At 46.5% G+C, this 26,308-nt stretch overlaps 2 protein-coding genes across 2 annotated transcripts in view; both read left to right on the forward strand.

The window, feature by feature from the left end:
- The first annotated feature begins 1,751 nt into the window (after nt 1–1,751).
- LOC147025096 (uncharacterized) lies at nt 1,752–15,903 on the forward strand. Its single transcript, XM_085885715.1, has 3 exons — nt 1,752–6,016; nt 10,811–10,958; nt 13,609–15,903. Exons 1-3 carry the CDS (start codon nt 5,975–5,977, stop codon nt 13,800–13,802), a joined length of 384 nt encoding a protein of 127 aa, XP_085741841.1. The 5' UTR covers nt 1,752–5,974; the 3' UTR covers nt 13,803–15,903.
- A 4,760-nt stretch (nt 15,904–20,663) lies between these two features.
- Nucleotides 20,664–26,308, forward strand: part of LOC147025097 (uncharacterized) — a 50,396-nt gene continuing 44,751 nt past the window's right edge. Inside the window, exon 1 of the mRNA XM_085885716.1 lies at nt 20,664–20,923. Within this exon, the coding sequence (XP_085741842.1) occupies nt 20,771–20,923 (153 nt within the window). The 5' untranslated portion in view covers nt 20,664–20,770. The remainder of the gene's footprint in view (nt 20,924–26,308) is intronic.

Here is a 26,308-nt window from a genome sequence, read left to right on the forward strand (position 1 = left end):
TAGCCCCAAACCCGTTGTTTAGAGGGATAATGTGATTCATTCGGGCTGCGACGCTTTGAGATAGGCGTTTTTCTGTTCTATCTTTATTTTGAACCAATCACGTCTCAACCGCCATCACACATCAACCACCAACCACAACGCCGCTTCACAACAACCACAACCACACCTGCCTCTCAACAACCACGCCATCCTCACCACTCCGCCAGCAACCGTCAACATCTCCACGAACACAAAAGGGGAACAACAACAACTCCCACCCCGGTTTCTCTGGTAAACAAGAATGACGGTTGGAACTCAACTCCCACCCCGATTTCTCTGGTAAACAAGAATGAAGGTTGGAACTCATCTCCCACCCCAATTTCTCTGGTAAACAAGAATGAAGGTTGGAACTCATCTCCCACCCCAATTTCTCTGGTAAACAAGAATGACGGTTGGAACTCAACTCCCACCCCAATTTCTCTGGTAAACAAGAATGACGGTTGGAACTCAACTCCCACCCCGATTTCTCTGGTAAACAAGAATGACGGTTGGAACTCAACTCCCACCCCGATTTCTCTGGTAAACAAGAATGAAGGTTGGAACTCATCTCCCACCCCAATTTCTCTGGTAAACAAGAATGACGGTTGGAACTCAACTCCCACCCCGATTTCTCTGGTAAACAAGAATGACGGTTGGAACTCAACTCCCACCCCGATTTCTCTGGTAAACAAGAATGAAGGTTGGAACTCATCTCCCACCCCGATTTCTCTGGTAAACAAGAATGACAGTTGGAACTCAACTCCCACCCCGATTTCTCTGGTAAACAAGAATGACGGTTGGAACTCAACTCCCACCCCGATTTCTCTGGTAAAGAAGAATGACGGTTGGAACTCAACTCCCACCCCAATTTCTCTGGGAAACAAGAATGACGGTTGGAACTCAACTCCCACCCCGATTTCTTTGGTAAACATGAATGACGGATGGAAACTCGACTCCCGCCCCAATTTCTCTGGTGGAATGTCCCCCCCCCCCACGTGCCGCGAAGGGAGGGGTGGGGTGCCGGGGAAATAAAAGGGCGCACAGAGGCGCCGCTAAAAGAAGTCAGGTCAGAGGAGGTCAAGTCAGGGCGGTCGGTGAGAGTGTCAGTATCAGTCGGCGGTTCGTGGTCTTCTGCCCATCTGGGTCTTGGAGAAGCGGTCCGTAGAGCGACCCGCTCATTGGAGCTTGCAGTCGGTGGAGAGTCCGGGCGTCGCGGAGGGGACACGGACTGGAGGTGCCGCTCTGCCAGCTGTATCGCGCGGACCTGCACGTTCATACAAGGAGCGCCAGAGAGAGCTCGCCCACCATAGCACCGCGAGGGTGCTGGTAACCTGCAACGGTCTCGTGGGACTCGTTCGGTCTGCCAAGTCCCACGCCATAAAGGCCCACGGGCCCCGTCTGCCCCCTTGTCTTTGAGGGTGGCCTTTTCTTTTGTTTTTTTTTTTGTATGGATCTTGTGGTGCCGTGTCTTGTAAAGTAAAACTGTATAAGTGTTGCCGTGTGTTCGCGTATCCGGTTAGCTCTGCATTGTTGTTTTTGTTTTAAATTGATATATGTGTGCTCTTCGTGTGTCGTGTAAATAAAGTGCATTATGTTGAATTGTTCCCCATTTCGCTGCGTCCTTTCCTTCATTTGAATCTCCATCTTGCTTCACGTAAAGGGTTTGTAGTGGGCTTAATACGCCCGATAATTAATCGGAACCATCGAGGCCGACGATACACCGCTCGGTTATCCCGATAGCACGGAACGGACCGCTTAAGCGGCCCGTGTCCGGAGTCGACCTGCGGCGAGGTGCGATCGCCCGGTCTACCATCCGCGTGGGTACTTAGGTAGGTCGAGTTTGGCGAACAACCCTATCCCACGCGGGTAGCCGATTGGCACGATCGTGGTGAGGCCGAAAGGCCCACCCGTGACTAGCTCCCGGCGTTAGTCCGAGAGGGTCACGACAGAATTGTCTCTCCGGTGGGCGACGTGCCGTGATTCGAGTCACGTGGCCGATCGCACGCTGGCGGGCGCGAATTCGCAACAATATCTTGCACAAACTTCATTACCCAAATCCTTTGAAATGGTAAGTACTCTGTCATATTATACGGAGAGCCCAAGGTCATACATTCTGTCAATTAACTCACGCTTTCTTGTCCTGGCATGGATGAGGAGTCCGACATAAGTAGGCAGGGGTGTCTCACGATCCACACTGTGGTAGTGAGAGGTGGATCCTTCACGACGTCGAATTATGACATTTTGGCGTATAAGCTGCGAGACAGTAAGTATCGCCTGGGTATAAGTTGCATTGCTTGATTGCTGCACTATGTCTGATCCACCCATTATCATCTCAACGAGGGTCGTCAGAGACTTAGAAACTGATTGGTGCTGACACTCCTTGGAGAATTTCCCCATAAATACAGACTTTTCAAGCTTCAGAATGTCCTTACGAACGATTTCAGCTGTCTTTGCCAACACGATAGCCTCCTCGTCAAAGTCACTTTCAAATGCTCTCTGTAGTGCCAGTCCGATGTCATCCTGAAAAGCAAGAAGAACGTTCCTGCCTTGCTTGTGGGCTTGTAAGTCTGGTATGTTGGCTCATATTCGTTCTTTCAGTCTGGTCGAGTGTTCTTGAGGAGATGTGTCTGCTCCCAGGTCATTTAGTCTTGAAGTGTACATCTGATTTAAATCTGCTAGTTTGAACACCGGTGCTACGTCATTCTCCATGCTTTCTGAATGACAGCCTTCAATATACGAAAGCAGCTCCACCAGGACAATGCTGTGTAGTTGTTTATCAGAAGAACTTTCTCCACTGTCAGAGCAATTCACTGACTCTGCTTTCTTGTAGAGTGTTTTTAAGCAATTGCTGTGGTACATTGCATCTTGACATCATACTTCAGCGCTCAATTTGGCAACTAACATATGGTCTCGCACAATTTCTGCACATCGCCGAACATTTCTGTCTAGTTTCTCCGTCGATGCCTTTTGGAGTTTATCTGATTTTTCACCACAAAAGAAGCAAGTGCCTTGCGATGTTCTGGCTGCACCACCACTGCTGTAGCGAGTGACTTTCTTTTTTGGCGAGTCACTGTTGGTTTCACACTCATCTCTTTTCCTGTTTTCTACCCGTTGAAGTTTGGTATTGTTGTACTTATCCTTGCATTTTTTGTGCCATTTGGCTGCATTCGAGTTTAGAGTTGAAGCAACTCCTGTTCCATTGTCTAACCTTGATAAGTTTATATTATCTGGAAGACTCGAAGCTCTTTGAATCTTATCAAATTATCTGCAAGATTATCATAAAGTGTACCAATGTCAATATCAGTCCTCTTTGAATCAGCTGGGCATCGCAGTGGTTCTTTTGATGTCTCTTGACACAAAATGCATTTTGTCCAATCTATCGGTGATGATGATGATTCGGAGGTTGAAGGAGTTTCTGGACGTTGTCTGGGGTCTAAAATATTGAAGGATTTAGCCATTGTTGGTATTTTGATTACGACACCACCACCACAGCTTCGACAACTAACAACAGCATGCACTGTGATATGGAGATACTGATCTCAAAGAAGAAGATGAAGGATGAATGAATGGATGAATGCGTGCGATATACACAGATTAACTGGAAGAACGTTAACTGTGATGCATGGTACAATTACCACATTACATGTTCATATGTTTGTCACCATTTTATCATGTAGCAGCCATTTTGAATTTGAAAGCCATCTTGGTTAAGAAATGAAGAACATGTGAAACGTAAGGGAAAAGTTAGTGACATTTCACATTTCTGGTCAATTTTCCAAACAATCATAGGAAATATATTCATTTATATGGTTGTATCGGTAATTTCGCCCATGGTGGCGGTCATTTTGAAAATGACCGCCATCTTGGAAAAAATTCAGTTGGCCCCACATCTAATATTGTTCAGTAGGTAAAACACTACAACTGTGCAAAGTTTCATGCTTATCACCAAAAGTGCACAATACTTCCACCATTCTGCAGCACTATTTGGTCAGACGGCCAGCTTGAGAAAGAGTGTGGGTATTTCCATATTCCTTACATTTCCTAAAGATGGAGCTCACTGTGCTTTTGGGAACTTTCAACACTCTAGAAATTGTTTTATACCCTTCTCCAGATCTATGCCTCCTCATAATTATATCATGGAGTTCTACGGACAGTTCCTTGGACTTCATGGTGGAGTTTCTACTCTGACATGCACTGTTAACTATGGGGCCTTGTATCGAAAGGCGTGTTTCTTTCTAAATCATGTCGAATCAATTGAATTGGCCACAGGTGGACTCCAATCAAGTTATGGACATCTCAAGGATGATCAAAGGAAAATGGATGCACTTGAACTCAATTTGGTGCATCATAGTAAAGGGGTTGAATACCTATTGACACAAGACATTTCAGCTTTTCATTTTTGATTCATTTGTAATGATTTCTAAAAACACGTTTTCACTTTGTCATTGTGGGGTATTTTGTTTAGATCGTGACAAAAAAAACAACTTAAATTTAATCCATTTTAAAATCAGGCGGTAACACAAGAAAATGTGAAAAAAATTTGAGGGGTGTGAATAGTTTCTGAAGACATTGTACGCGCAAGAAAGTCTTTGATGCTCTTAAATTGCATGTCATCATTTTCATGACAATGAATCGAATTTGTTTTAATTGTTCTCTTCTCACGCGTTTCCTCCTCAAGTAAGTCTGACAAATACTGATCGAAGAGTCCTCTGACTTATTGTGTGCATACCTCATGCTTGCCACAGTGTCAACGAACTTCTCAGCAAAATGCCTTGCATTTGTCATGTCAGGTGTCTTAATCATGTTAAATATGCACATGGCATCCATCAGCTGGACAGATCTATTCAAGTGCTATTCTCTTCCACTTCAGCAACATCACTGGGGAGCTCCAATTCCATGATTGACGGATACATTAAAATTAGATAGATGGAGATGTAACGTTGAATTCATATTGACGAATTGCTTCGCGGAGATCGACCTCTTGCCTGCTTCTCGTCGTGGTTAGTCATCTTGCAAGCAATTTTCTTTCTTGTTTTATCTATCTATTCTATATATTACGAAAACTCTCATCTTGTATTAATGTATGTATGTATGTATGTATGTATGTATGTATGTATGCATGTTCCCGAAATACAGCCAAAACGGTAGACGATAACGCAAACATTTACGTCCACCTTACTCACCATTCTCCTGCAGTGTGCAGTATCAAGTTTCGTTCAAATCGGGCAACAAAAACATGATTAAAAAATCAATTCCTGATTCAGTCAAGTACTCTTTGGGAGTATTTGATCAATGCAAACAACCTCAGCGGTATAGTTCGCTGGAGCTATCTTTTTTTTTTTTTGAAATTATTTTTTCATCAACTGCTGTCACAATGGGTTCCCAGGTCATCTATTAGTTACTGCTTAGCTATTGACTTTTGGAAACTGCACCCACATCTTTGAAAAAAATGATATTTGTTCATTTTCTGTGGTGCCCTAATTTGTTTGCAGCTTTCTTCCCCAAATCATCGCGATTAAAGAACATCTTGTTTTATTGCATCTGAGGGAACACCAAAAATTTGAATTGCACTTAATTGTGATATTACAATTTCACTGATATTTAATTGCATTTCAGGCCCGATGTTCAATCGCTTTATTCTTCCATCTGATGGTTTAACCTTTCAAAATTTCTATAACTTGATATTTCATTACTTTGGAAAATGACCTGTTTTGTCTCTTCAAACATCAGCAGAGCCACACCGTCATCCCCTATGCCTACACCACCCCAACCGTTCACCCCCCATTTTACTCCATTAATGAGTAAATAGCCTATGAATTAAACCTGGTTATCATTTTGCTTTCTTATCCACAATCAGGTGCTGGAACTGGGCTTTGGACCAGGTATTGGCCTGAAAAATGCCCTCGCAAAACTTGGACCTCATGGCCGTTTATATGGAGTTGACCCATCAGAATACATGCATTCTGTAGCTAGCCGACGTCTTGCATCCGGAATCCAGGTACAAGAGGTGTTCACAATGTTCTTGGAATGGCGGATTCATTCGCACCGTTATAACGGGTGATTTCTTATAAATGTGCCTATATGCATGTTATATGGCTTAATGCGATTAGTTTCATTCATGTTATATTGTTTAGTGCTCCATCATGCAATTATGGATCTTACTAAAATTGAGTATTAAGGTCTTATCAAAGTTTTGTGCATACAAGGTGCCAGCTCCAAGGAAAGCTGCAACTGGAGATGACAACCGTCCGGAGTATCAAATAATGTGTGAATACATCTCTCTGGACGTTTATAAGCATTACAGCTGAAATGGGATACGTTCTAGAATCTCTTCACCTGAGCCTACTTCAAAATTTTAAAATGCAGAATTGACGATAACAGCAGTTCCGATGGCTAAAAAAACAGTGTTAATTTGTCCAATTTGGACATTGTTTGACAATCCGGATCGGTTTTTAAGTTTTGACACTCACCTCAGGTGAAGAGATTCTTGAGGTTATTGCATGTGTGGAAACTAAATAAAGCCACAAACACTCAGACGCCTGGAATGTCAAACAATGTCCGAATTGGATAAATGCACACTTTTTTTTTTAACAGTCAGAACAACTGCTGAGGCCATTAATTATCTTCAAAAAGGGTGTTTTTTAAAATAATTCACGCCCATGGAGTTCCCCAAGTATGCATGCAAAGTTTGCGGCCGCAAGGCTTCATGGTTTTGTAATTATGGATGAGACTGACTTATTGACAGATTGATGGACTGACACACTGACATTTATGATGTACTTGCAAATACAACCCGAGGGAGGGGAGGGGAGAGGAGAGGACAGACAGGGGAGAGGAGAGGACGGACAGGGGAGAGGAGAGGACGGACAGGGGAGAGGAGAGGATGGACAGAGGGAGAGGAGAAGACTGCCTGAGTGAGGGGAGAGGAGAGGACGGCCAGAGTGAGGGGAGAGGAGAGGACGGCCAGAGTGAGGGGAGAGGAGAGGATGGCCCGAGTGAGGGGAGAGGAGAGGACGGCCAGAGTGAGGGGAGAGGAGAGGACGGCCAGAGTGAGGGGGGAGGAGAGGACGGCCGGGGAGAGGGGAGAGGAGAGGACGGCCAGAGTGGGGGGAGAGGAGAGGACGGCCAGAGGGAGGGGAGAGGAGAGGACGGCCAGAGTGAGGGGAGAGGAGAGGACGGCCAGAGTGAGGGGAGAGGAGAGGACGGCCAGAGTGAGGGGAGAGGAGAGGACGGCCAGAGTGAGGGGAGAGGAGAGGACGGCCAGAGTGAGGGGACAGGAGAGGACGGCCAGAGCGAGGGGAGAGGAGAGGACGGCCAGAGTGAGGGGAGAGGAGAGGACGGCCAGAGTGAGGGGAGAGGAGAGGACGGCCAGAGTGAGGGGAGAGGAGAGGACGGCCAGAGTGAGGGGAGAGGACGGCCAGAATGAGGGGAGAGGAGGGGACGGCCAGAGTGAGGGGAGAGGAGAGGGCGGCCAGAGTGAGGGGAGGGGAGAGGAGAGGACGGCCAGAGGAGAGGACGGCCAGCGTGAGGGGAGAGCAGAGGCCGGCGAGTGAGGGGAGCGGAGAGGACGGCCACAGTGAGGGCAGAGGAGAGGACGGCCAGAGTGAGGGGAGAGGAGAGGACGGCCAGAGTGAGGGGAGAGGAGAGGACGGCCAGGGGGAGGGGAGAGGAGAGGACGGCCAGAGTGAGGGGAGAGGAGAGGACGGCCAGAGTGAGGGGAGAGGAGAGGACGGCCAGAGTGAGGGGAGAGGAGAGGACGGCCAGAGTGAGGGGAGAGGAGAGGACGGCCAGAGTGAAGGGAGAGGAGGGGAGAGGAGGGGATGGTCAGAGTGAGGGGAGAGGAGGGGACGGCCAGAGTGAGGGGAGAGGAGGGGACGGCCAGAGTGAGGGGAGAGGAGGGGACGGCCAGAGTGAGGGGAGAGGAGGGGACGGCCAGAGTGAGGGGAGAGGAGGGGACGGCCAGAGTGAGGGGAGAGGAGGGGACGGCCAGAGTGAGGGGAGAGGAGGGGACGGCCAGAGTGAGGGGAGAGGAGGGGACGGCCAGAGTGAGGGGAGAGGAGGGGACGGCCAGAGTGAGGGGAGAGGAGGGGACGGCCATAGTGAGGCGATAGGAGGGGACGGCCATAGTGAGGGGAGAGGAGGGGACGGCCAGAGTGAGGGGAGAGGAGTGGACGGCCAGAGTGAGGGGAGAGGAGGGGACGGCCAGAGTGAGGGGAGAGGAGGGGACGGCCAGAGTGAGGGGAGAGGAGGGGACGGCCAGAGTGAGGGGAGAGGAGGGGACGGCCAGAGTGAGGGGAGAGGAGGGGACGGCCAGAGTGAGGGGAGAGGAGGGGACGGCCAGATTGAGGGGAGAGGAGGGGACGGCCAGAGTGAGGGGAGAGGAGGGACGGCCAGAGTGAGGGGAGAGGAGAGGACGGCCAGAGTGAGGGGAGAGGAGAGGACGGCCAGAGTGAGGGGAGAGGAGAGGACGGCCAGAGTGAGGGGAGAGGAGAGGACGGCCAGAGTGAGGGGAGAGGAGAGGACGGCCAGAGTGAGGGGAGAGGAGAGGACGGCCAGAGTGAGGGGAGAGGAGAGGACGGCCAGAGTGAGGGGAGAGGAGAGGACGGCCAGAGTGAGGGGAGAGGAGAGGACGGCCAGAGTGAGGGGAGAGGAGAGGACGGCCAGAGTGAGGGGAGAGGAGAGGACGGCCAGAGTGAGGGGAGAGGAGAGGACGGCCAGAGTGAGGGGAGAGGAGAGGACGGCCAGAGTGAGGGGAGAGGAGAGGACGGCCAGAGTGAGGGGAGAGGAGAGGACGGCCAGAGTGAGGGGAGAGGAGAGGACGGCCAGAGTGAGGGGAGAGGAGAGGACGGCCAGAGTGAGGAGAGAGGAGAGGACGGCCAGAGTCAGGGGAGAGGAGAGGACGGCCAGAGTGAGGGGAGAGGAGAGGACGGCCAGAGTGAGGGGGGAGGAGAGGACGGCCAGAGTGAGGGGAGAGGAGAGGACGGCCAGAGTGAGGGGAGAGGAGAGGACGGCCAGAGTGAGGGGAGAGGAGAGAATGGACGGAGGGAGAGGAGAGGACGGCCAGAGTGAGGGGAGAGGAGAGGAAGCTCGGAAGGGGAAAAGAGCGAGGGGGGGGGGCAGAGAGCGACGCCTCACCAAATTTTGCGATACACTGCAGGAGGGAGTGGTGTAAGGAGCGGCTGAGACAGAGACAGCGAGAGAGAGAAAGAGTGAGACAGGAGGAGGAAAACAATAGTTAGAAAGGTGAGGGGTGGAGGTGGGGTTAGCAAAGAGAATGATGTTATGCTTAATGGCCAAACACACCAAAATAAAACTCTTTTCAGAACAGCTGTACACACAACGACACAACAGAGTTTGTGAAGTAATTCATTGGCACATCTGCAAAAACTTTGAAATAACAATTCCAGCCAATTCGTGAGAACATGAACCAAATGCAATCACTGAAAATATGAAAGTACCACTCACCTACGACCTCACGATCCCATCGAGTGTGAACATCGAAAACAAAGCATTGCGATCAGATATCATACATGGGTACAAAAAACAGAAGGCATTGGTAATTGAGGTGTTCATACCAGTGATTTTGGACTAAACAATGAATATTCACACTGTCATGGAGGGAGGAAGGGGGGGGGGAGGAGAGGCCTCACTATCTGCTCGTGATCGATCCTGGGAAAGCTACAACTCCAAGCTGGCTTCCAAAGTTCTTTGGAGGGAGCAGTTCTTGGAAGGCAGTTTGGGTGCGCTGTTGTCATTGCTGGAGCTCTCAAGCCTGGAGTCTCCGCTGGCCTTCTACAAGGAGCGACCCTGGATCCGCTATTCACCATCCAAGCTCCCACGGACCCCACACGTGCAGTCAGGGGCCAAGCCGCACAAACGCGGCCAGGTACCCCGACAGAACTCTGACCCCCAACTCGACTATCCCCTTGGCTGCGAGGGTCGAATAAAGACCAATTGGGTCCTTTTTTCAACTGGGAATCCTCCATCGTGCAAAGTCCTTCCTTGGCACACCTGAGCTCCTTACCACATACATAGCTTTCATCCATAGCCTGTAGGAGTAGTGCTCTCCGCTGTGGGCTGTTGCTCCCACCTCTCACCTTTCTTGGCTTCACACTGTGGAAACCAAGGCATTTAAGATCATTGGTATCTTCCACGATGAGGATGAGTCCTTGGGTCTCTCACTCTCTGTGTGAGATTGGTGGTCTTTCTGTCTTCTACTGTCTCCACTCTGGCCTCGCCCCCTCCTGTTCTGTCTGCTATCTGTCCTGCCCATATTTCCGCAGGGTGCTCAAGGTCCAACAGCAACAACTTCTGGTAAAACTACCAAAATTAAGAATCACTGCTCACCTTCACTCTTTCATTCCTCTTTTTTTCTGCACCTTTGGATCAAACTCTCACACTCTCTTCAATCCCACTCTTCCTTCCAAGTCTTCAAAACAGCTGTTCACCACCATCTCTTATCTTCCCCATCCAAAACCATGATCTTTTCTATCCCTGCTAATCCACCCCAAACCCACCTCCTTCAGATTCCCTGCTTTCCTTCCTGAAAATCCCTGTCGTACCATCATGTTTACCCCGTGTACCCTGCACCATCCCTCTTCCTTCTGCAGATCTCCTCATGTCTCTGTTCCCCCACTGTTTTGTGCTTCCCTCTCCCACCCTCTTATCTCCTGCTCCCCTTGTTATACGTTATGTATGTTAGCTCTCGTATGAGCCTCGACAATGTGCACAGAAAAAGTTTTTAGCCTTATCCCATCATGACTGCCTCACATGAATGCATGTGTATGTTCAGACAGGACAGGTGCAGCTGTTACGTGGAAGTGCAGAAAGCCTACCACTATTTTATGGAACCATTGATCGTGTGTTCCACTGCAACAGCTACTTATTCTGGACAGACTTGGACAAGGCATGCAATGAGATAAAAAGAGTCATGAAACCAGGCAAGATGAACAATGAAAACCTTTCAAAATTCATTACAGTTTTGATATTTTAATGATGCTTGCAGAAAAAATTGCTCCAAAAGTGTCTTAAATGTATTGACATCTTTGGTGGATTGCTGATGAAGTAACTATAATTTGTGGAGTAAAAGCAGTCAGAAACTAGAGGGGGAGCACTCGGGAGTGTGCAAAACCTCCGCCGCCAATACTGCTGGGTCACTCAAGTGAACCTTATATCTTATTCATTGAATATGATGTCAACAGTGCTGACAATTATAGTTCTTTTCTCCAACTTTTTTTTTGGGGGGGGGGGGGATTGGAAATCACTTAAAACATGTGGAAACGGAAAAAAAAGAAATCGAAATTTTGTTGAAAAAAAAAAGTTGCAAAAATTGTGGGTTGGAAATCACTTAAACATGTAGAAATGCAAAAAAAAAACTATTTTTTTTCTAACAATTTTTTGTTGGGGGGGGGGACAAAGTCCAAAATCTAATGGCATGATCCTTGGACCATACCTAACCCTCCCCCACCAAGTTTCGTCAAAATCCGTCGAGGAGTTGTTCCGTAATACTGTTCACAAACAAACAAACAAACTGAAAGGGGTGAAAACAGAAACCTCCGATCTTCGATGGCGGAGGTTAACGAGAACGGCACTCAGTGGAATACACACGTCCACCATGCTGAACAGTTTATGTTTTGTGTCCCACTGAAAGGCTGGATCTGGATCCGAATCTTAACCAAAGTCTAATCAGCTTATTCTTGTCACCGATCCAATCACCCACCAAGTTTTCCCATAATCCTTCCACAACGTTTGAAATGTCATGCTATATTGTTGTGGGCCGGGGTTCGGAGGCAATAAACGACCACCAGGGGGAGCAGTAGAGTCGTCTCACACTGAACACCCTGAATCTAGGTCGTGACTCTCTGATTAGTCCGAGAGTTCATGGGCCCCTTCGCGGACCGTGGTGGCCAATATTTCGACAGCGTGGGGTTGGGTTAATTGCCTAATTTCAATATACCTAAATACTCACGTCGTCCAACTACCGGGGAAAACCACACCCTCGACTGACCTCGGCTGGAACGGACCGTTTACCGAGCCCGATCTGGGTGTAAACCAAGCGGGGATTACCAACATCCATCGGTCCAAATGACAACTTACCGGCCCGAACGGCCTTGCTAATTGTCAAGTCCGAACCATTCTGGGTCAATCAAAGAAAGGACAGAAACGAACTGGAACATTTAAACAATTGTTTTATTTACAGGAATAAAAGAAAGGGACGAAGTGGAGACTTATTCACGACTATATGCAAGCAAATATTTACAATGATCATAAACACTTAAACAGTTTTACTTATGGGACGGCACCACATACAGACACACCCAAAAGAAAAAAGGACCCAATGGTCTTTATTCGACCCTCGCAGCCAAGGGGATAGTCGAGTTGGGGGTCAGAGTTCTGTCGGGGTACCTGGCCGCGTTTGTGCGGCTTGGCCCGTGACTGCACGTGTGGGGTCCGTGGGAGCTTGGATGGTGAATAGCGGATCCAGGGTCGCTCCTTGTAGAAGGCCAGCGGAGACTCCAGGCTTAAGAGCTCCAGCAATGACGACAGCCCATCCAAACTGCCTTCCAAGAACTGCTCCCTCCAAAGAACTTCAAAGAACTCTCAATAACTCCCAAGGACACGCAAGAACCCTCTGAACTCTGAACCCTCCAAACTCAAACGAGCACAAGAACTCTCCACACACGCACACATTGAGGGTCGCATCATCCTTTATCGACCGCTCTGAGTGGGGCGGGGCTTTGGTGGAGCTGACACGCTGATCGCCCTGATTGGACAGGGACCTCCATGGGTCCACCCTTTTTGGGTGGGGTTATGGCCGAGCAGGGAAAACCCCACCCCCTCTACGCGTGTCTATACCCCTCTTGCTGGAGAAACAACGATTTTGCCTTGTGGTGTTGGAATGCAGACCAATTCGAGGAAGTCGAATCAAGCACGCGAGGACCTTTCCTCATATGCTACGGCCATGAGGCGAGGGCGCAAGCGCTGAAAGACAATGTGGCCGCAAGTGGAGGGCATCTGGAGATTTAAATAACCTAACTATAAAAGAACTCACAGCGCACACACGAAATTCCCATTTGACATAGGGGATAGATTCTAACTGTACACATACTTATCGAAATAACTGAACTACGGGGACCCTGGCTGTTTGTGTGCACAAGGTTTCCAAATCCGTAACAATATATCGTTTTTGGCCCCATCTCGCAATGGTGCAGGAACGAAAAATATACATACTATCTGGATACAGATGAGGATCTTCACCAAAATCGAAACAATTCTTCCTTGTCAAATGTCCAACCTGTCCACCAAGTTTCGTCATAATCCGTCCACGACTTTTTGAAATATCCTGCTCACAGACTGACAGACAAATAAACAGACAGGAGTGAATACATAACCTCCGTCCACCTTCAGATGCAGAGGTAATTATGTACTGTGTTACAGTATGATTAAAAAATTTTTTTTTGTGATTGAAGATAAAGGCATGTGCAATGTATTTTAAGATTCAAGAAAACAAAGCAATACAGATCACTGGAAGTCCAGATGCCCCTTGGATTTCGACCTGAATTAATTATTTCATCTTTTACCTACCTTTAGGAGCATTCATGGTGACAACACTGAGGATGTCTCAGCTGCAGAAGCTTGAGGAAAATGGCTACTTCAAGGAAGTGAATTGGCAGCCACAGCTCCTTATGGAGGCTCTGCAAAGGGCCCATTTCACAGATGTCACCATGAAGAACTTCCAACAAGGCTCAGTTAAATATGAGGCAATTTTTGCCGCCATTAATTAAATGAATAACAAAAATCCAGGTTCACGATTTGACCTTGAAGAATTCCAAGCACAGATATCAGGAAGAGATTAAAATAAATACGAGTGAAGAATATTTGAGGAATAGAGATTTGATTGCTATTGTTATTTGCAATAAAGGTCAGGAGATGAAACTGTTAAGAATGCAATAAAGCTTGTGAAATAAGGAAGAAAGCCGAGAAGATGTCCGAAAAAGACATGGATTGAAAATGTTAATAAAGATATGGAATGTTTGGATTTGCATGAAACTGCCGCAATAGATAAATGAGAATGGAGGAATAGCATGATTTGACCAACCCCCTGAAAAAGGGGAAATGGTCATAAAATGTTTGTTATTACCCTCGCCGAAGGAGAGGGTATTGCGTTTGGGTCCATTTGTCACTTGCAAAATCGAAGATTTTTCAAGTATTTTGGTCAATCAATTTCGTTATTCTGTTTGTCTGTTTGTCTGTTTGTCGCCTGCAGGTCGCAATTTTAAACTGATATTCACAAGACTTCACCACATGGTGGAGTTTCTCATAAGGAAGAAGCCTATTGTTTTTGAGGTCAAAAGATCAAAAGGTAAACTTTGGTCAAAGGTCAACAACGTTCGTGAGATTTCTAAAATCCTCAATTTTCCTCTGATTGACTTGAAATTTGAAGTGAATTTATGTATCAGGTCACTGAATTCAACCAGCCAATAATTTTTGAGGTCAAAATAGGCCAAAGGTTTACAACTTATGTGGTATTTCTAAAATCCTCAATTTTCATCCCATTGATTTGAAATTTGAAGAGAATTTATATTTGTGGTCACTGAATTAAACTTGCCAATTATTTTTGAGGTCAAAGTCGACCAAAAGGTCAACATAGTCCCAAGGTCAACAACTGAGGTGGTATTTCTAAAATCATCAATTTTCATCCAATTGAAGTGAAATTTGAAGAGGATTTATATTTGTGGTCACTGAATAAAAGCAGCCAATTATTTTTGAGGTCAACATTGACCAAAAGGTCAACATAGGGCAAAGGTCAACAACTTAGGTGAGATTTCCAAAATCTTCAATTTTCATCTGATTGACATGAAATTTGAAGAGGATTTATATTTCATGTGAAGGAATTCAACCACCAATTATTTTTGAGGTCAAATTTGTTTCTTGGATTTTGCAAGTATAGTGGTCTGCACAACGTTGTCTTCTTGTTTGTCTGTTTGTTTGTCCACACAGAACTTTAGTGTTTTTCTCCGCAACCGCTTGTCAGATTGAGACAAAATTTTCACCTTTGGAGTGACTACTCAATGTAGTTCCCTGGAGTCAGGGCAGGTACCGGAGGATTGGAGAGTAGCAAATGTAACACCATTATTTAAGAAAGGATACAGAGAAGAAGTGGGAAACTATAGACCTGTTATCTTGACTTCAGTTGTGTGGAAGGTGTTTGAGACATCAATTAAGGACCAGATGAGGAACCATTTAAACAAATACAAACTAATTAAAGCTTGTCAGCATGGGTTTACCAAAGGTAGTTCCTGTTTAACAAATCTTTTAGAGTTCTATGAAGCAGTGTCTAATTGGGTGGACGTGGGAAAGGCAGTAGACATTGTATATCTAGACCTTAAGAAGGCATTTCATGAGGTACCACATTGGAAGTTGTTAGCCAGGGTGAGTGCTTGTGGAGTGGCTGGTCAGGGAGCGAATTGGATTGCAAACTGGCTAAGTGATAGGAAGTAAAGAGTGGCTGTGAGTGGGAGGATATCTTCTTGGGAGGATGTAAGTAGCGGGGTACCTCAGGGATGAGTACTCGAACCATTACCATTCATTATTTACATCAACGATTTGGATAATGGATTTATATTTCAGGTGAGAGACTCTTTAGAAAGAGTAAGCTTTCCAAATTTGCAGATGACGCAAAGCTTGGAGGTGAGGTGGATAGCAGAGAGGGTGGTGATCATATACAGAGAAGTATTGATATTTGCATAGATTGGGAAAAAGATTGGCAGATGGAACTTAACCTGAGCAAGTGTAAGGTGTTGGGCATGGGAAAGAACAATGAAAACAGAGATTACAGGATGTAAGGAGTAATTTAGGAGTGTGTCACACAGGAGAACGATATGGGGGATGGTAATAGATACAGGAGGTAAGCAGGCAGCACAGTGCTCATCAGCTACAGGTAAAACAAATCGCGTTTTAGGCTGTATAAGGAGGGGGATCATTTATAAATCAAAATACGTGGTGGTAACATTGTACAGGAATTTAGTGAGGGCCATATCTAGTATATTATGTGTAGTTTTGGTCACCACAGTTTTGGAACGACATATATGCCATAAAGTGGGTTCAGCAGAGGGCTGCGAGATTGATTCCGGACCGAGCTCGACTCAGCAATGAGGAGCGGCTGAAGGGGACAGGGTTTTATACATGAGAAAGGAGGCAGTTGCGGGGCGATATGACAGAGATGTTTAAGATCATGAACGGTATAGATAAAATAAGTGCAGATGACTTATTCAACAGAGTACACAGTGATAGAACCAGGGCCATAGCTTGAGAGTAAAGAAGAGGAGAGTTAAGACGGTTGTAAGGTAGGGGACTTTCACTCAGAGAGTAGTTAATGCATGGAATGACCTCCCACGAAAGGTAGTGGCAGCAGAAAAATTAGATAAGTTTAAATTACAATTAAATAGATACCTGGAAGTTATGGAGATAGAGGGGCATGGGGATGTTGATGAGACTTTTTGGTAGTTTGAGCATTGATGGGTGATTGTGTGCATGTGTACGGAGTGCCGTTGGGGGTCTTGTCAAGAAGGGTTGTGTGGATGATGTCGTGTGTTTTTAACCAAACCCATGCCCCCTCCCCTGAGGGGAAGAAAAGGAAAATAAATGAATATATATTTAACTACAAAAAGCAAAAACAACAACAAAAAAACTCCAAAAAATAAACAAAATTATTTCATTAATTAAATTTTTTTCCCATTTTCTTCCTTGGATCTTGTGTGGATGGGTTGGTGTGGTGTTCGCACAGGCATGAATGGCCTCCACCTCTGGATTTCCTTGTTATTCCTTTTTACTCATGTGGAATGTTTTAATGATAATTATGATGTCATATGTCACGTGGTGTGGCAGCCATATTTGATTGAATAAAATATTAAATAATGTTTTCTCTGGAACTGCTTAATCAATTGACATGAAACTTCATATTTATGCTGCAATAGTGATGGAGAATATATGTTATGAATTTCAACTTGATTGGACACATGGTCTGGCAGCCAGAAATATTTAATTTTTTTGATGTGGGTTCTTTTTTATTTTTTATTTGAAAAAGGCTCACTTGGCTGAGCCTGGATTGGTTTGATGGGAGAGGAGTAGCAGCTGAAATGCGAATCCAATCCAGGTTCCTCCTGATGACTTCATCTCTGATTTTTGCTTGTTTGAGTTCCTTCTGACTCCAATACAGGACTGCACCTATTTGGTCTTCCATTTGATTTGTCTTGAATTTATTTTAATCCCATTCTACATTCAATTGAATAATAATGAAAAACGTCATGGGTCAGGGTCAGGTGTACACTCAAAATGGGGTTGCATCAAAACGGTCATCACTTCCAGCAGTTATAAAGTGGCATTTCTAGTTATGCCTATTATGTAACACACCAGTCCAAAAATTCCACACGAAATACACCACACAGAACAAGTCCTGGTGAGGGTCTGCAATCTCAGATTGCTCTTTTTCTTGTTGTAGTTGTATTTGATTTGACAAATATTTTTAAACCTGTATTTTTAAATTTAAATTTCTTTTCACAGACAGCAACACAAACATTAACTGTCTTTCAGCTCTAGTGCCTCTCACTATTGCACTCTGTGGTGCTGCTTGTGCCATTGCTCCACATTCCAATTCATTCCCTGTTTGCAAATTGGTAGAGTTTGCAAATGAGAACCCTGAGGCTGAGGCATCAGAAAATAAAGTGTGGGGGAAATGCTGTTTCTGCCCATTTTGACAGGCCAATGAGGTGGCATCACACCAGGCTGGCATGGTGGTGAAATGGCTAGAAGCAGTAGACTTGTGCAGGAGTGCACCCGGCTCATACTTCGTGACAAATAGGCTTTCATTCTCAGTCAGTCTCTCTTGGGTAACACTGCCATTACCACTTAAATTTCCACTGCTCTGTCAGTTCAACTGCAACTGCCCACTGCACCTACAGTCTTTTATCCTTTTCTCACAGCTGCCTCTCACTCCAGGAGCTTCCGTTTTATAATCTTGTAACTTACTATAGACCTTTTATAATGCATGGAACCTTGCCTCCCAAACCATGCCCAATTGGCCTTGCTTGACTGGCTTTGATGACCGCAATTGGCCCTTCTTTACTGGTTCTGACAACCACAGCAAACTCTGCTTGCCTTTGATGACCCAAGCTGGATGAGTTTTACTGGCTGTGATGTTCGCATGACCCCAACTCGCCCTGCTTTACTGGCTTCAATAACCCCACCTGGTTCTGCTTGACTGGCTCTGAGGACCCTAGCTGGCCAAGCTTAACAGGCTCCAAGGATTCCAGCTGGCCCTGCTTTACTGTCTCCAAGGACGCTAGCTGGCCCAGCTTGACTGGCTTTGAGGATTCCAACTGGTCCTGCTCAGCTGGCTCCGATCACCCCACATGGTCCTGCCTGACTGGCCCCTACAACCTCAGCTGGCCGTGCCATATGTATATTTTCCAAGACCAGATTTTGCAGTCACATCACATCAAAAGCAGGTGCTTCAAACTTTGTCATTTCTCAATGACTTTAGTCCATATTCCACCCAATTATTTTTCCCATGTCATGGAAGCAGGACCTACAAGATGTCGAGAGTGTTTGTGGCTTTGTCAAGGCATCTCATGTGATCAGGTCTGTCTTGAAAGCATAAATATCTCAACAAGGAAATCCTTATATATGCTGCGCTAAGTTTAAAGACCAGGGGCTTGAGGAATGAACCCCACCAGTGACCAGAAGCCCCCAAATGTCCCCCACTGGTGACCAGGTCGGGGGTCTTCAATGGCCCCTGCTGGGGAGAGATGGGGCACTGCAACAGCCTCCGCCAGTGACCAGGGGACTTTGCCACAACTATATAACCAGCGTGGCCCGCTGCAACGCCCCCCTACCGGGGACTGTGGGGAGGGGCACAACAGTCCCCACCGGCTATCGGGCGCCTCCACCATAATGCCTCCTGCCTGCTTCTGGGTGGCCCAGCCACAACGGCCACCGCCGGCGACATCCGACCCAGACTTGGACTCAGACTGGATTGGCTTCAGGCTCCTCAAACTGATATCGTCAGGCCTGCTGGTGGCCTTTTGAAGACTCTGGGCTGTGATATCTACACCACGTCCTCTACACCTGGTGTGTGGTCCGTTAGCAAGCAGCTTGGTTAATCAAACAGCTCAAGCAAGCACTCCAACGGAATGGAGTGCTCGGCACCACAAAGCAACATGGCAGTCTCCATGAAAACAATGCTATCAAGGTACTCGAGCAAATGCTGTCCAGGACATCGTTTTCAGTTTTACTCAATCCTCTTGTTACAACTTCCCCAAACAAATTTAGATAATATAGTGATCATACAGAGATATTTATGAGTGATCATATAGAGATACTATAAATATTTATGTTTTATTTTCAGGAATAACTTAATTTATTCATCAATTAAAAATAATGCAGCGGTAGCCCGTTAAATCCCCCAACCCCATTTTTTTTATTAATACTTAGACTTTAAACCTATCAGGTTTGGCTCAAACACATCAGTTAGTAATAACACATCAGTTATTAAATAAAGGTCATGATATGATATTCACCCTTATTCTTTTTCTCAAACTCTTTCCAAACTTGTTTCGCTCTTCATATTATTCACCCGTAATATAACATCTTCCAAACTTGTTATAATAACGCTTTTTTGGAGGAAGTCTTGTTTCTTTAAATCTTTTAAAGATTCTTCTTCTCCTTCTCCTTCTCCTTCTCCTTCTCCTTCTCCTTCTTCTTCTTCTTCTTCTTCTTCTTCTTCTTCTTCTTCTTCTTCTTCTTCTTCTTCTTCTTCTTCTTCTTCTTCCAAACCCTATCCACGTCGCGTTGCGAACGCTCGCTCGAAGAGAGCTCCACGTTGTTCTTGTTGTTGTTGTTGTTGTTGTTGTTGTTGTTGTTGTTGTTGTTGTTGTTGTTGTTGTTGTTGTTGTTGTTGTTGTTGTTGTTGTTGTTGTTGTTGTTGTTGTTGTTGTTGTTGTTGTTGTTGTTGACTGGTGGAATGACGCAGCTCTTGGACACATTTGTCCATGTTATAGTAAGTGTCTGGGACATGCCATTTTGACCCACGCAGGTGTGTGAGAAATAATTATGATATTTGTGTGGCAATGTGTTGCTGTTTCAATGTTAAAATTGTATTTTATTGTTCTCCAGTCAAAAATAAATTTGTCCGAACTATTTTACTCCCGACAAATTATTACTATAAACACGTGGACGAGAAAACACGACGGTACCGAATAATCACAGAGGTGCGTTAAATAATAATATATTCGTACACCCCAACGGTCGTACACGGATATTACGGGATATGTTTAGGGGTTTAGATGGTAAGACTTCGATCAGGACCCACTTCTCAGTTGGTCTATGTAAAAAGGTCTCCTTTACATTCCTGATCAGACGACACAGTTTTTCCACTTCATCGAGTGTGCTGTGTGTGCTTCAGACCATCAGACGGGATAATTTGCATCTGCACATTCAGCACTAAGAATTCTTAAAACAGTTTGTCAAGCTAATTGTCAAAACTTGCGTTATCCTTTTCTCATCGCTGTGGTTTATTAATAAGTTTAAAATACTATTCTAAAATATTGGAACTGGATGTTGGGACTCCCATGTGGATGGACCGGAAATAGATTGGGAACGATCCAAGTCGTACAATTATTTATTTATATATACATATATATTAACGTGTTGCATCATTCCCTCGTTATTTGCGCTTCATTTTCACGGCGATTCAATGAGTGGACCTTTTCAGACTCGGTTGTTGCGACAATTCGGTCTTCCGAGATTGTCACCTTTCGGATGGATCGTTAAGCACCTTTTGCAGCACAAGAACAGATTGGTAGAGCAAGCTGCTGTGAACCTTGCGCTCTTGGAACCTGACCACCAGGTATTTTTGCACCTCACACAATGATCTCTCGAGATTCTGTTAAGATAGATCGATGTATGAGTGATCGATCTAATAACGCCCAATAAGTCGCTTCTCTTATTGTTTTTCGTCCTGACATTTGTTTTGTGCATTGAAGTTTCTGAAACCTCGAGGTTCAGCTTTGATTCTAAAGTTAATGTTTCACTTTGTTTTCCTTTACCAATCATTACAAGTGAATACTTTTGTGTGCAGGTAAGTTAATCATTATGTTAGAGACAAATTAAGAGGTGTGTTTTTGGAGTTATATGCACTACTGAGTTGAAAACTGGTGTGTATACTGGGGTGTGCACCGGAAAGTTTTCGATGGTTAAAAAGAAAAGAAGTTATAATAATTTCTCCTATTAAAATATGCCAATTATTTCTGGGAAAATTATCCCATCCATAATTCTTGGAAAAATATCACTTCCATAATTCTGGAAAAATGTCCGAAATAAGTCCAAAAGGTCACGGGTCCCTTATCAGACCGTGGTCGCCAATGCCTGTGTGGGGTAGGGTTAATTGCCTAATTTCAATACACCTAAGTACCCACGTCGTCAAATTACCTGAGAAGTCACACCCTCGACGGACTCCGTCGAACCGGGTCGCTCTTGCGACCTTGGTCCAGTGTAACCGAGCGGAATTACCAGAGTCCGTCAGTCCAAACGACAACTTACGGCACACGGCCTCCCTAATTCTCAATACGCACCATGCTAAACCAATGAAAGAAAGTGACAGACAACGAGCTGGTACATTGAACAATTGGGGGTGGGGGGTATTTATCATGGGGGCAGGGGAGCACAAAGAACAGAGTTATCCGAATATGAGAAATGCAATTTACAAGGAACACAGGCACTTAACAGTTTCTACTTGCAGACGGGGCCCACGGACACACACACTCACTCACTCACTCACTCACTTACTCACTCACTCACTCACTCACTCACATACACACACACCCAAAAGAAATGGACCCCGGAAAGGCGAGCTGGGGACCAGGGCCTTGTCAGGCACCTCTCCTCCTTGTGCGGTCACACCAGACTCCAACCCACCACAGTGGGTCTCGAACCCACGACCCGAAGTCCATGGGCCCACTACCCTGGCTGCTCGGTCACCACAACCACGAGGAGCCACCGCAAAGGACCGCAAACCACGACCGAGACCAAGCCACCAAGACCGCAGATGAAAAGCAATCAGCCATGATGACTGCAGTACTCTGGTCTTGACAACCACTCTACTCTCCTTGACGAGGCGAACCCTTCATCTGGCTGGGGTGGAGCCGGCCCTCAGGTCATGAGCCTCCTGATTGGACGGGGAATCTCAGGGGGTGTGTCGGGGCGTCTCGGAGGCCCGCCCCCTCCCCCCCGAAGAGGCTCTGGAGTAGCTTTCGGCACACTTGCCCCCCATTGGCCGGAGCGCCTCGGCCCTGCTCACCCTTCGCCCATTGGCTGGAGGAAACACTCCATGCCCTTCCTCAGAGCAGAGCCTCGATCTGAAGCGATGGAAGCTCTGCCCACGCCTTCAGCCAAAAACACATAGGCAATGGAGTCGGTGGTTTGAAGAAGTGAAGGGGATTTGTTGTAAAAAACCAACTATAAACAAACTTCGCAATGCACACATGTAATTCCTGTTAGACATAGGGGATGGGACCCTAACTATAACACATACTTATCGACATAACTGAACTGCGGGGACTGCAGACTGTCTGTGTGCAGAAGGCTTCCAAATCCTTAACAATAGGATGGCGCCACCACACACACACACACACACACACACACACACACACACACACACACACACACACACACACACACACACACACACACACACACACACACACACACACACACACACACACACACACACACACCAAAAGAAAATGGACCCCACCGGGTCTTTATTTCGACCCTCGCAGCCAAGGGGATAGACAGGCTGGAGGTCAGAGTTTGGCTGGGTACCTGGCCGCCTCGTGCGGTTACACCGACTCCAACCCACCACGGTGGAACTCAAACCCACGACCCGGAATCCAACGAGCCCACGGTCCTGGCTGCCACGAACGACGATCGAGCACCACGATCCTGGCTGCCACGACCACCACCACCATGAGGAACTCCGGGAAAGGCCGCAGACCAAGACCGCAGACGACGACGACTGCAGACCAAAAGACCAAAGGGCAAATCGCGACCCCTTTCTCCTCCGACAATTCCAACCCAACTCCAGCCCAACTCCAGCGAACACTCAGGGGAGCCCAGCGATTCTTATCCCTCCCCTGGACGGGGTGGGGTGACTGGTCCCCTGAGGTAATTTTTGCCCTGATTGGACAGGGTTTCATGGGGTGATATCTGTCCCCCTCTGATTGGACGGGGAAAACCCTGCCTTTCTGGGGCGGAGTCGGAGCTCCGAGGTGATGAGCCTCCTGATTGGACAAGGTTTCGTGGGGTGAAGTGCTGGCCATCCGTGATTGGACATGGGGGACCCTCTTCCTTTCCTGGGCGGAGATGGTGTTCTGAGGTGAGGAAACCTCCGCCCATGTCCGTGGTCGAATGCACGTGGGCAATGGCGTCGATAGTGCGAAGAAGTGAAGGATTGATTTGTTGGCATTGGGTATTGCAAAAAATCTAAGGAGAAAGAAACTCGCAGTGTGCGGACACATCAATCCAATAAACATAGGGGAGGGTTCTAACTATAAACACAGACTTATCGAAATAACTAAGCCTTGGGACTGCTGTCTGTATGCAAATGGCTTCCAGATTCGTAACACTTCCCCCCCTTTTAATAGACTCGTCACGAGTCGCAAATTTTCATGTGCCATGCAGGTGTAGGTTTTCCCCGAGTACATTTTACCTTCGAATCGCTGAGTGCGACATTTGTATACATGTCCCAAAAATATATTACCTCGTGCGCTGCGTAACTGAACTAACAGACTCACTCAGACAACCTAAATAATCTGCAGGATCACCTACCTGGGCTTGGAGCGGCAGTGTGTGGCGGATTCGAGTCTTGCCACACCGGATTGTCGAAGACCACGTGAGGCGGAAAGGTCCGAGAATAGGCTCTGACCTCCAGCTCGCCTTTCCTCGAGCTGGAGGCCTCCAATAAAGAACTGGCAGGTCCGTTTCTTTTTGGGTGTACGTGTGTGTGTTTGTGGTGCCAGTCTATTAAGTGAAACTGTACAAGTGCTTGTACATAAATTGCTATTCCTTCATTATTCGGTTAACTCTGCCTTCTTGTGTGCTCCCCTGCCCCATTATAAATAAATATCCCTTTTGTTAAATGTTCCAGCTCGTTTCTGTGTTTTTCATTGGCTTGGCACGGTGTGTATTGAGAAATAGCGAGGCCGTTTGGGCTGGTAAATTGTTCATTTGGTCCGACGGGCCTTGGTAATCTCCGCTCGGGTTACACACAGTTGGGGCTCGGTAACTGCTCGTTCCGCTCGAGGTCCGTCGAGGGTGTGAATTCCCCGGTAGCTTTGTCCGCATGGGTAATTCAGTATATTGAAGTTTGGCAATTGACCCTACCACACGCGGTCGAATTATTGGCAATTCATGGTCCAGTAAGGGACCTGTGCCTTTCGGACTTATCCAAAAGGCATGGCCTCAATTCTGGTGTGTTCGGTGGAGCCGACTCCACTGCTCCCTCTTGCGGTCGTGCTCGCCACCGATACCCAGCCCCGTAACAATAAATAGTGTAACAAAGTCCAACACAATAAACTTCAATTTAGAAATTGTCGAAAATACTTTAAATTCAAAAAGAAAAAATTGTTTTAATCATTAACTATTCTTATAATCTTATTCAATAAACTAGGCTGTAAAAGCTTCCTTACGAGTTGCAAAAGTTTCAAATTCAAATGTAAATTAACTTAAACAGTCTTCAACTTTTCCAATTTGTTTTTCTAACCAGACATGCCAACAAACCTGAGAAATCTTTCAAATGAAAGTTTCAATTAATTTGTCACCATTTTGAATACGAATACTTCAGTGACCAGACTCCCACGTCTCCTTGCATCCCCGCCCTATGCCCCCGGGACAAAATTAATAAAACAATTCCCCACCGGCCACCCCAGGGATTTGATTTTCTACATTGTCCCCAGGGTTGCCCAGGGGGGACGGTTACAAGAAGAATTGATTCATGCATTAAAAAATGGCGATCTGATCATCTGAACATCTATAACAGTTTGCTTACAATATTTAAGAATATTTACATCGTAATGAAACGAGTTGTTTACGTCAAAATTGATGAAACGAAGACAAAATTGAATGTTCCTTATGTAAATCTCTTTAATCTGAATCACATGAGATATCTGTTCACACAACATATAAATGAGCACGCGTGACGCACATGCGTGTCCACTATTTCTCGCCATGATGTGAGCTGAATATACCCCAACAGTTTTGGAGAGCAAAGTGCAAACAGCTAAAGCCGGGTTAACCAAACAGAAGCTAACTATTAAAGTAACCTTAAAAATGCAAGGACCATAAATGTAACCTGAAAAATTTGAGGATAATGATAATAAAGAGACGTGCAAAGTCCTATACTCCCATAGAAGTCAACTGACTTCTATGTAGTGTTACGGAAATGGCCCCTATGGAACTACTAAATATTGGATTAGCTCATATCCCCCATTAAATGCCTGCTTAGCTCGGTGGTTTGGTAAAGTGTACGTTATATGTATGTCGGGAGGTGTAATAAACTGTTATGTTCCTACAGTGGTGGTGAAACGAGAGATCCCTCTTATTCTACCCCATCCTGGGATAGGCCCTTCCCAGTCGGCTGAGGGGGTGTGGCCTGGAGAGAGGGTGTGGCTCGAGGGAGGAAGTGACGTGAAGAGGGAGGAAGTGACGCGAAGGAGGAGGAGTTTGTCGGTTTCGCCGAGAGAGGCAGGCTCGGGTCTCGAGGCGAGCAAACGAGAGAGGTTTTGTAAAAAGGTTCGGTGTGTGGAAACAGTCGCTCTCGAGGCGCGCACGTGTTTTGGAAGCAAACGAACGAAGGAGGGACAGTGTGGAATCTGCCGGTACAAAAATGGCAGTCGGCTTTGAGAGGCTGCCTGCACATGGAGTGGACGATCGACTCGTACGGGGAGGTGATCGACAGGTTCGGCCGGCGTCTGGCCGCAGAGCCTCCGTACTTGCTCAACTCATGCTCGACACGTTTGTCGATCCGCCTGCGGAGTTCGGCACCTCGATTTGGGCCTTGTCTGGTGAACGGGCCAGGCCTGGATTTGTATGCTGGAACCCTGGAGAGAGATCAGCTGAGATCAGAGATCAGCTGCCTATCGTCGAACTTGCGTGGGGCCGGAACGCCCTGAGGAAGGCGTGTGCACACGGTGACTTGAGAAGGAAGAGTATGGCGCCGCTATCTTGCCGCGTGGCG

The sequence above is a fragment of the Eptatretus burgeri genome, chromosome 6, assembly GCF_056783735.1.
Source record: "Eptatretus burgeri isolate ZD-2024b chromosome 6, Ebu_testis_v1, whole genome shotgun sequence".
Taxonomy (NCBI): Eukaryota; Metazoa; Chordata; class Myxini; order Myxiniformes; family Myxinidae; genus Eptatretus; species Eptatretus burgeri.

Coding starts and splice junctions, on each gene's coding strand:
- LOC147025096 (XM_085885715.1), top strand. CDS start 5,975: ATGCATTCTGTAGCTAGCCGACGTCTTGCATCCGGAATCCAG. Junction 6,017..10,810: donor GTCTTGCATCCGGAATCCAG/GTACAAGAGGTG, acceptor GTGTATGTTCAG/ACAGGACAGGTGCAGCTGTT. Junction 10,959..13,608: donor AAAAAGAGTCATGAAACCAG/GCAAGATGAACA, acceptor ACCTACCTTTAG/GAGCATTCATGGTGACAACA.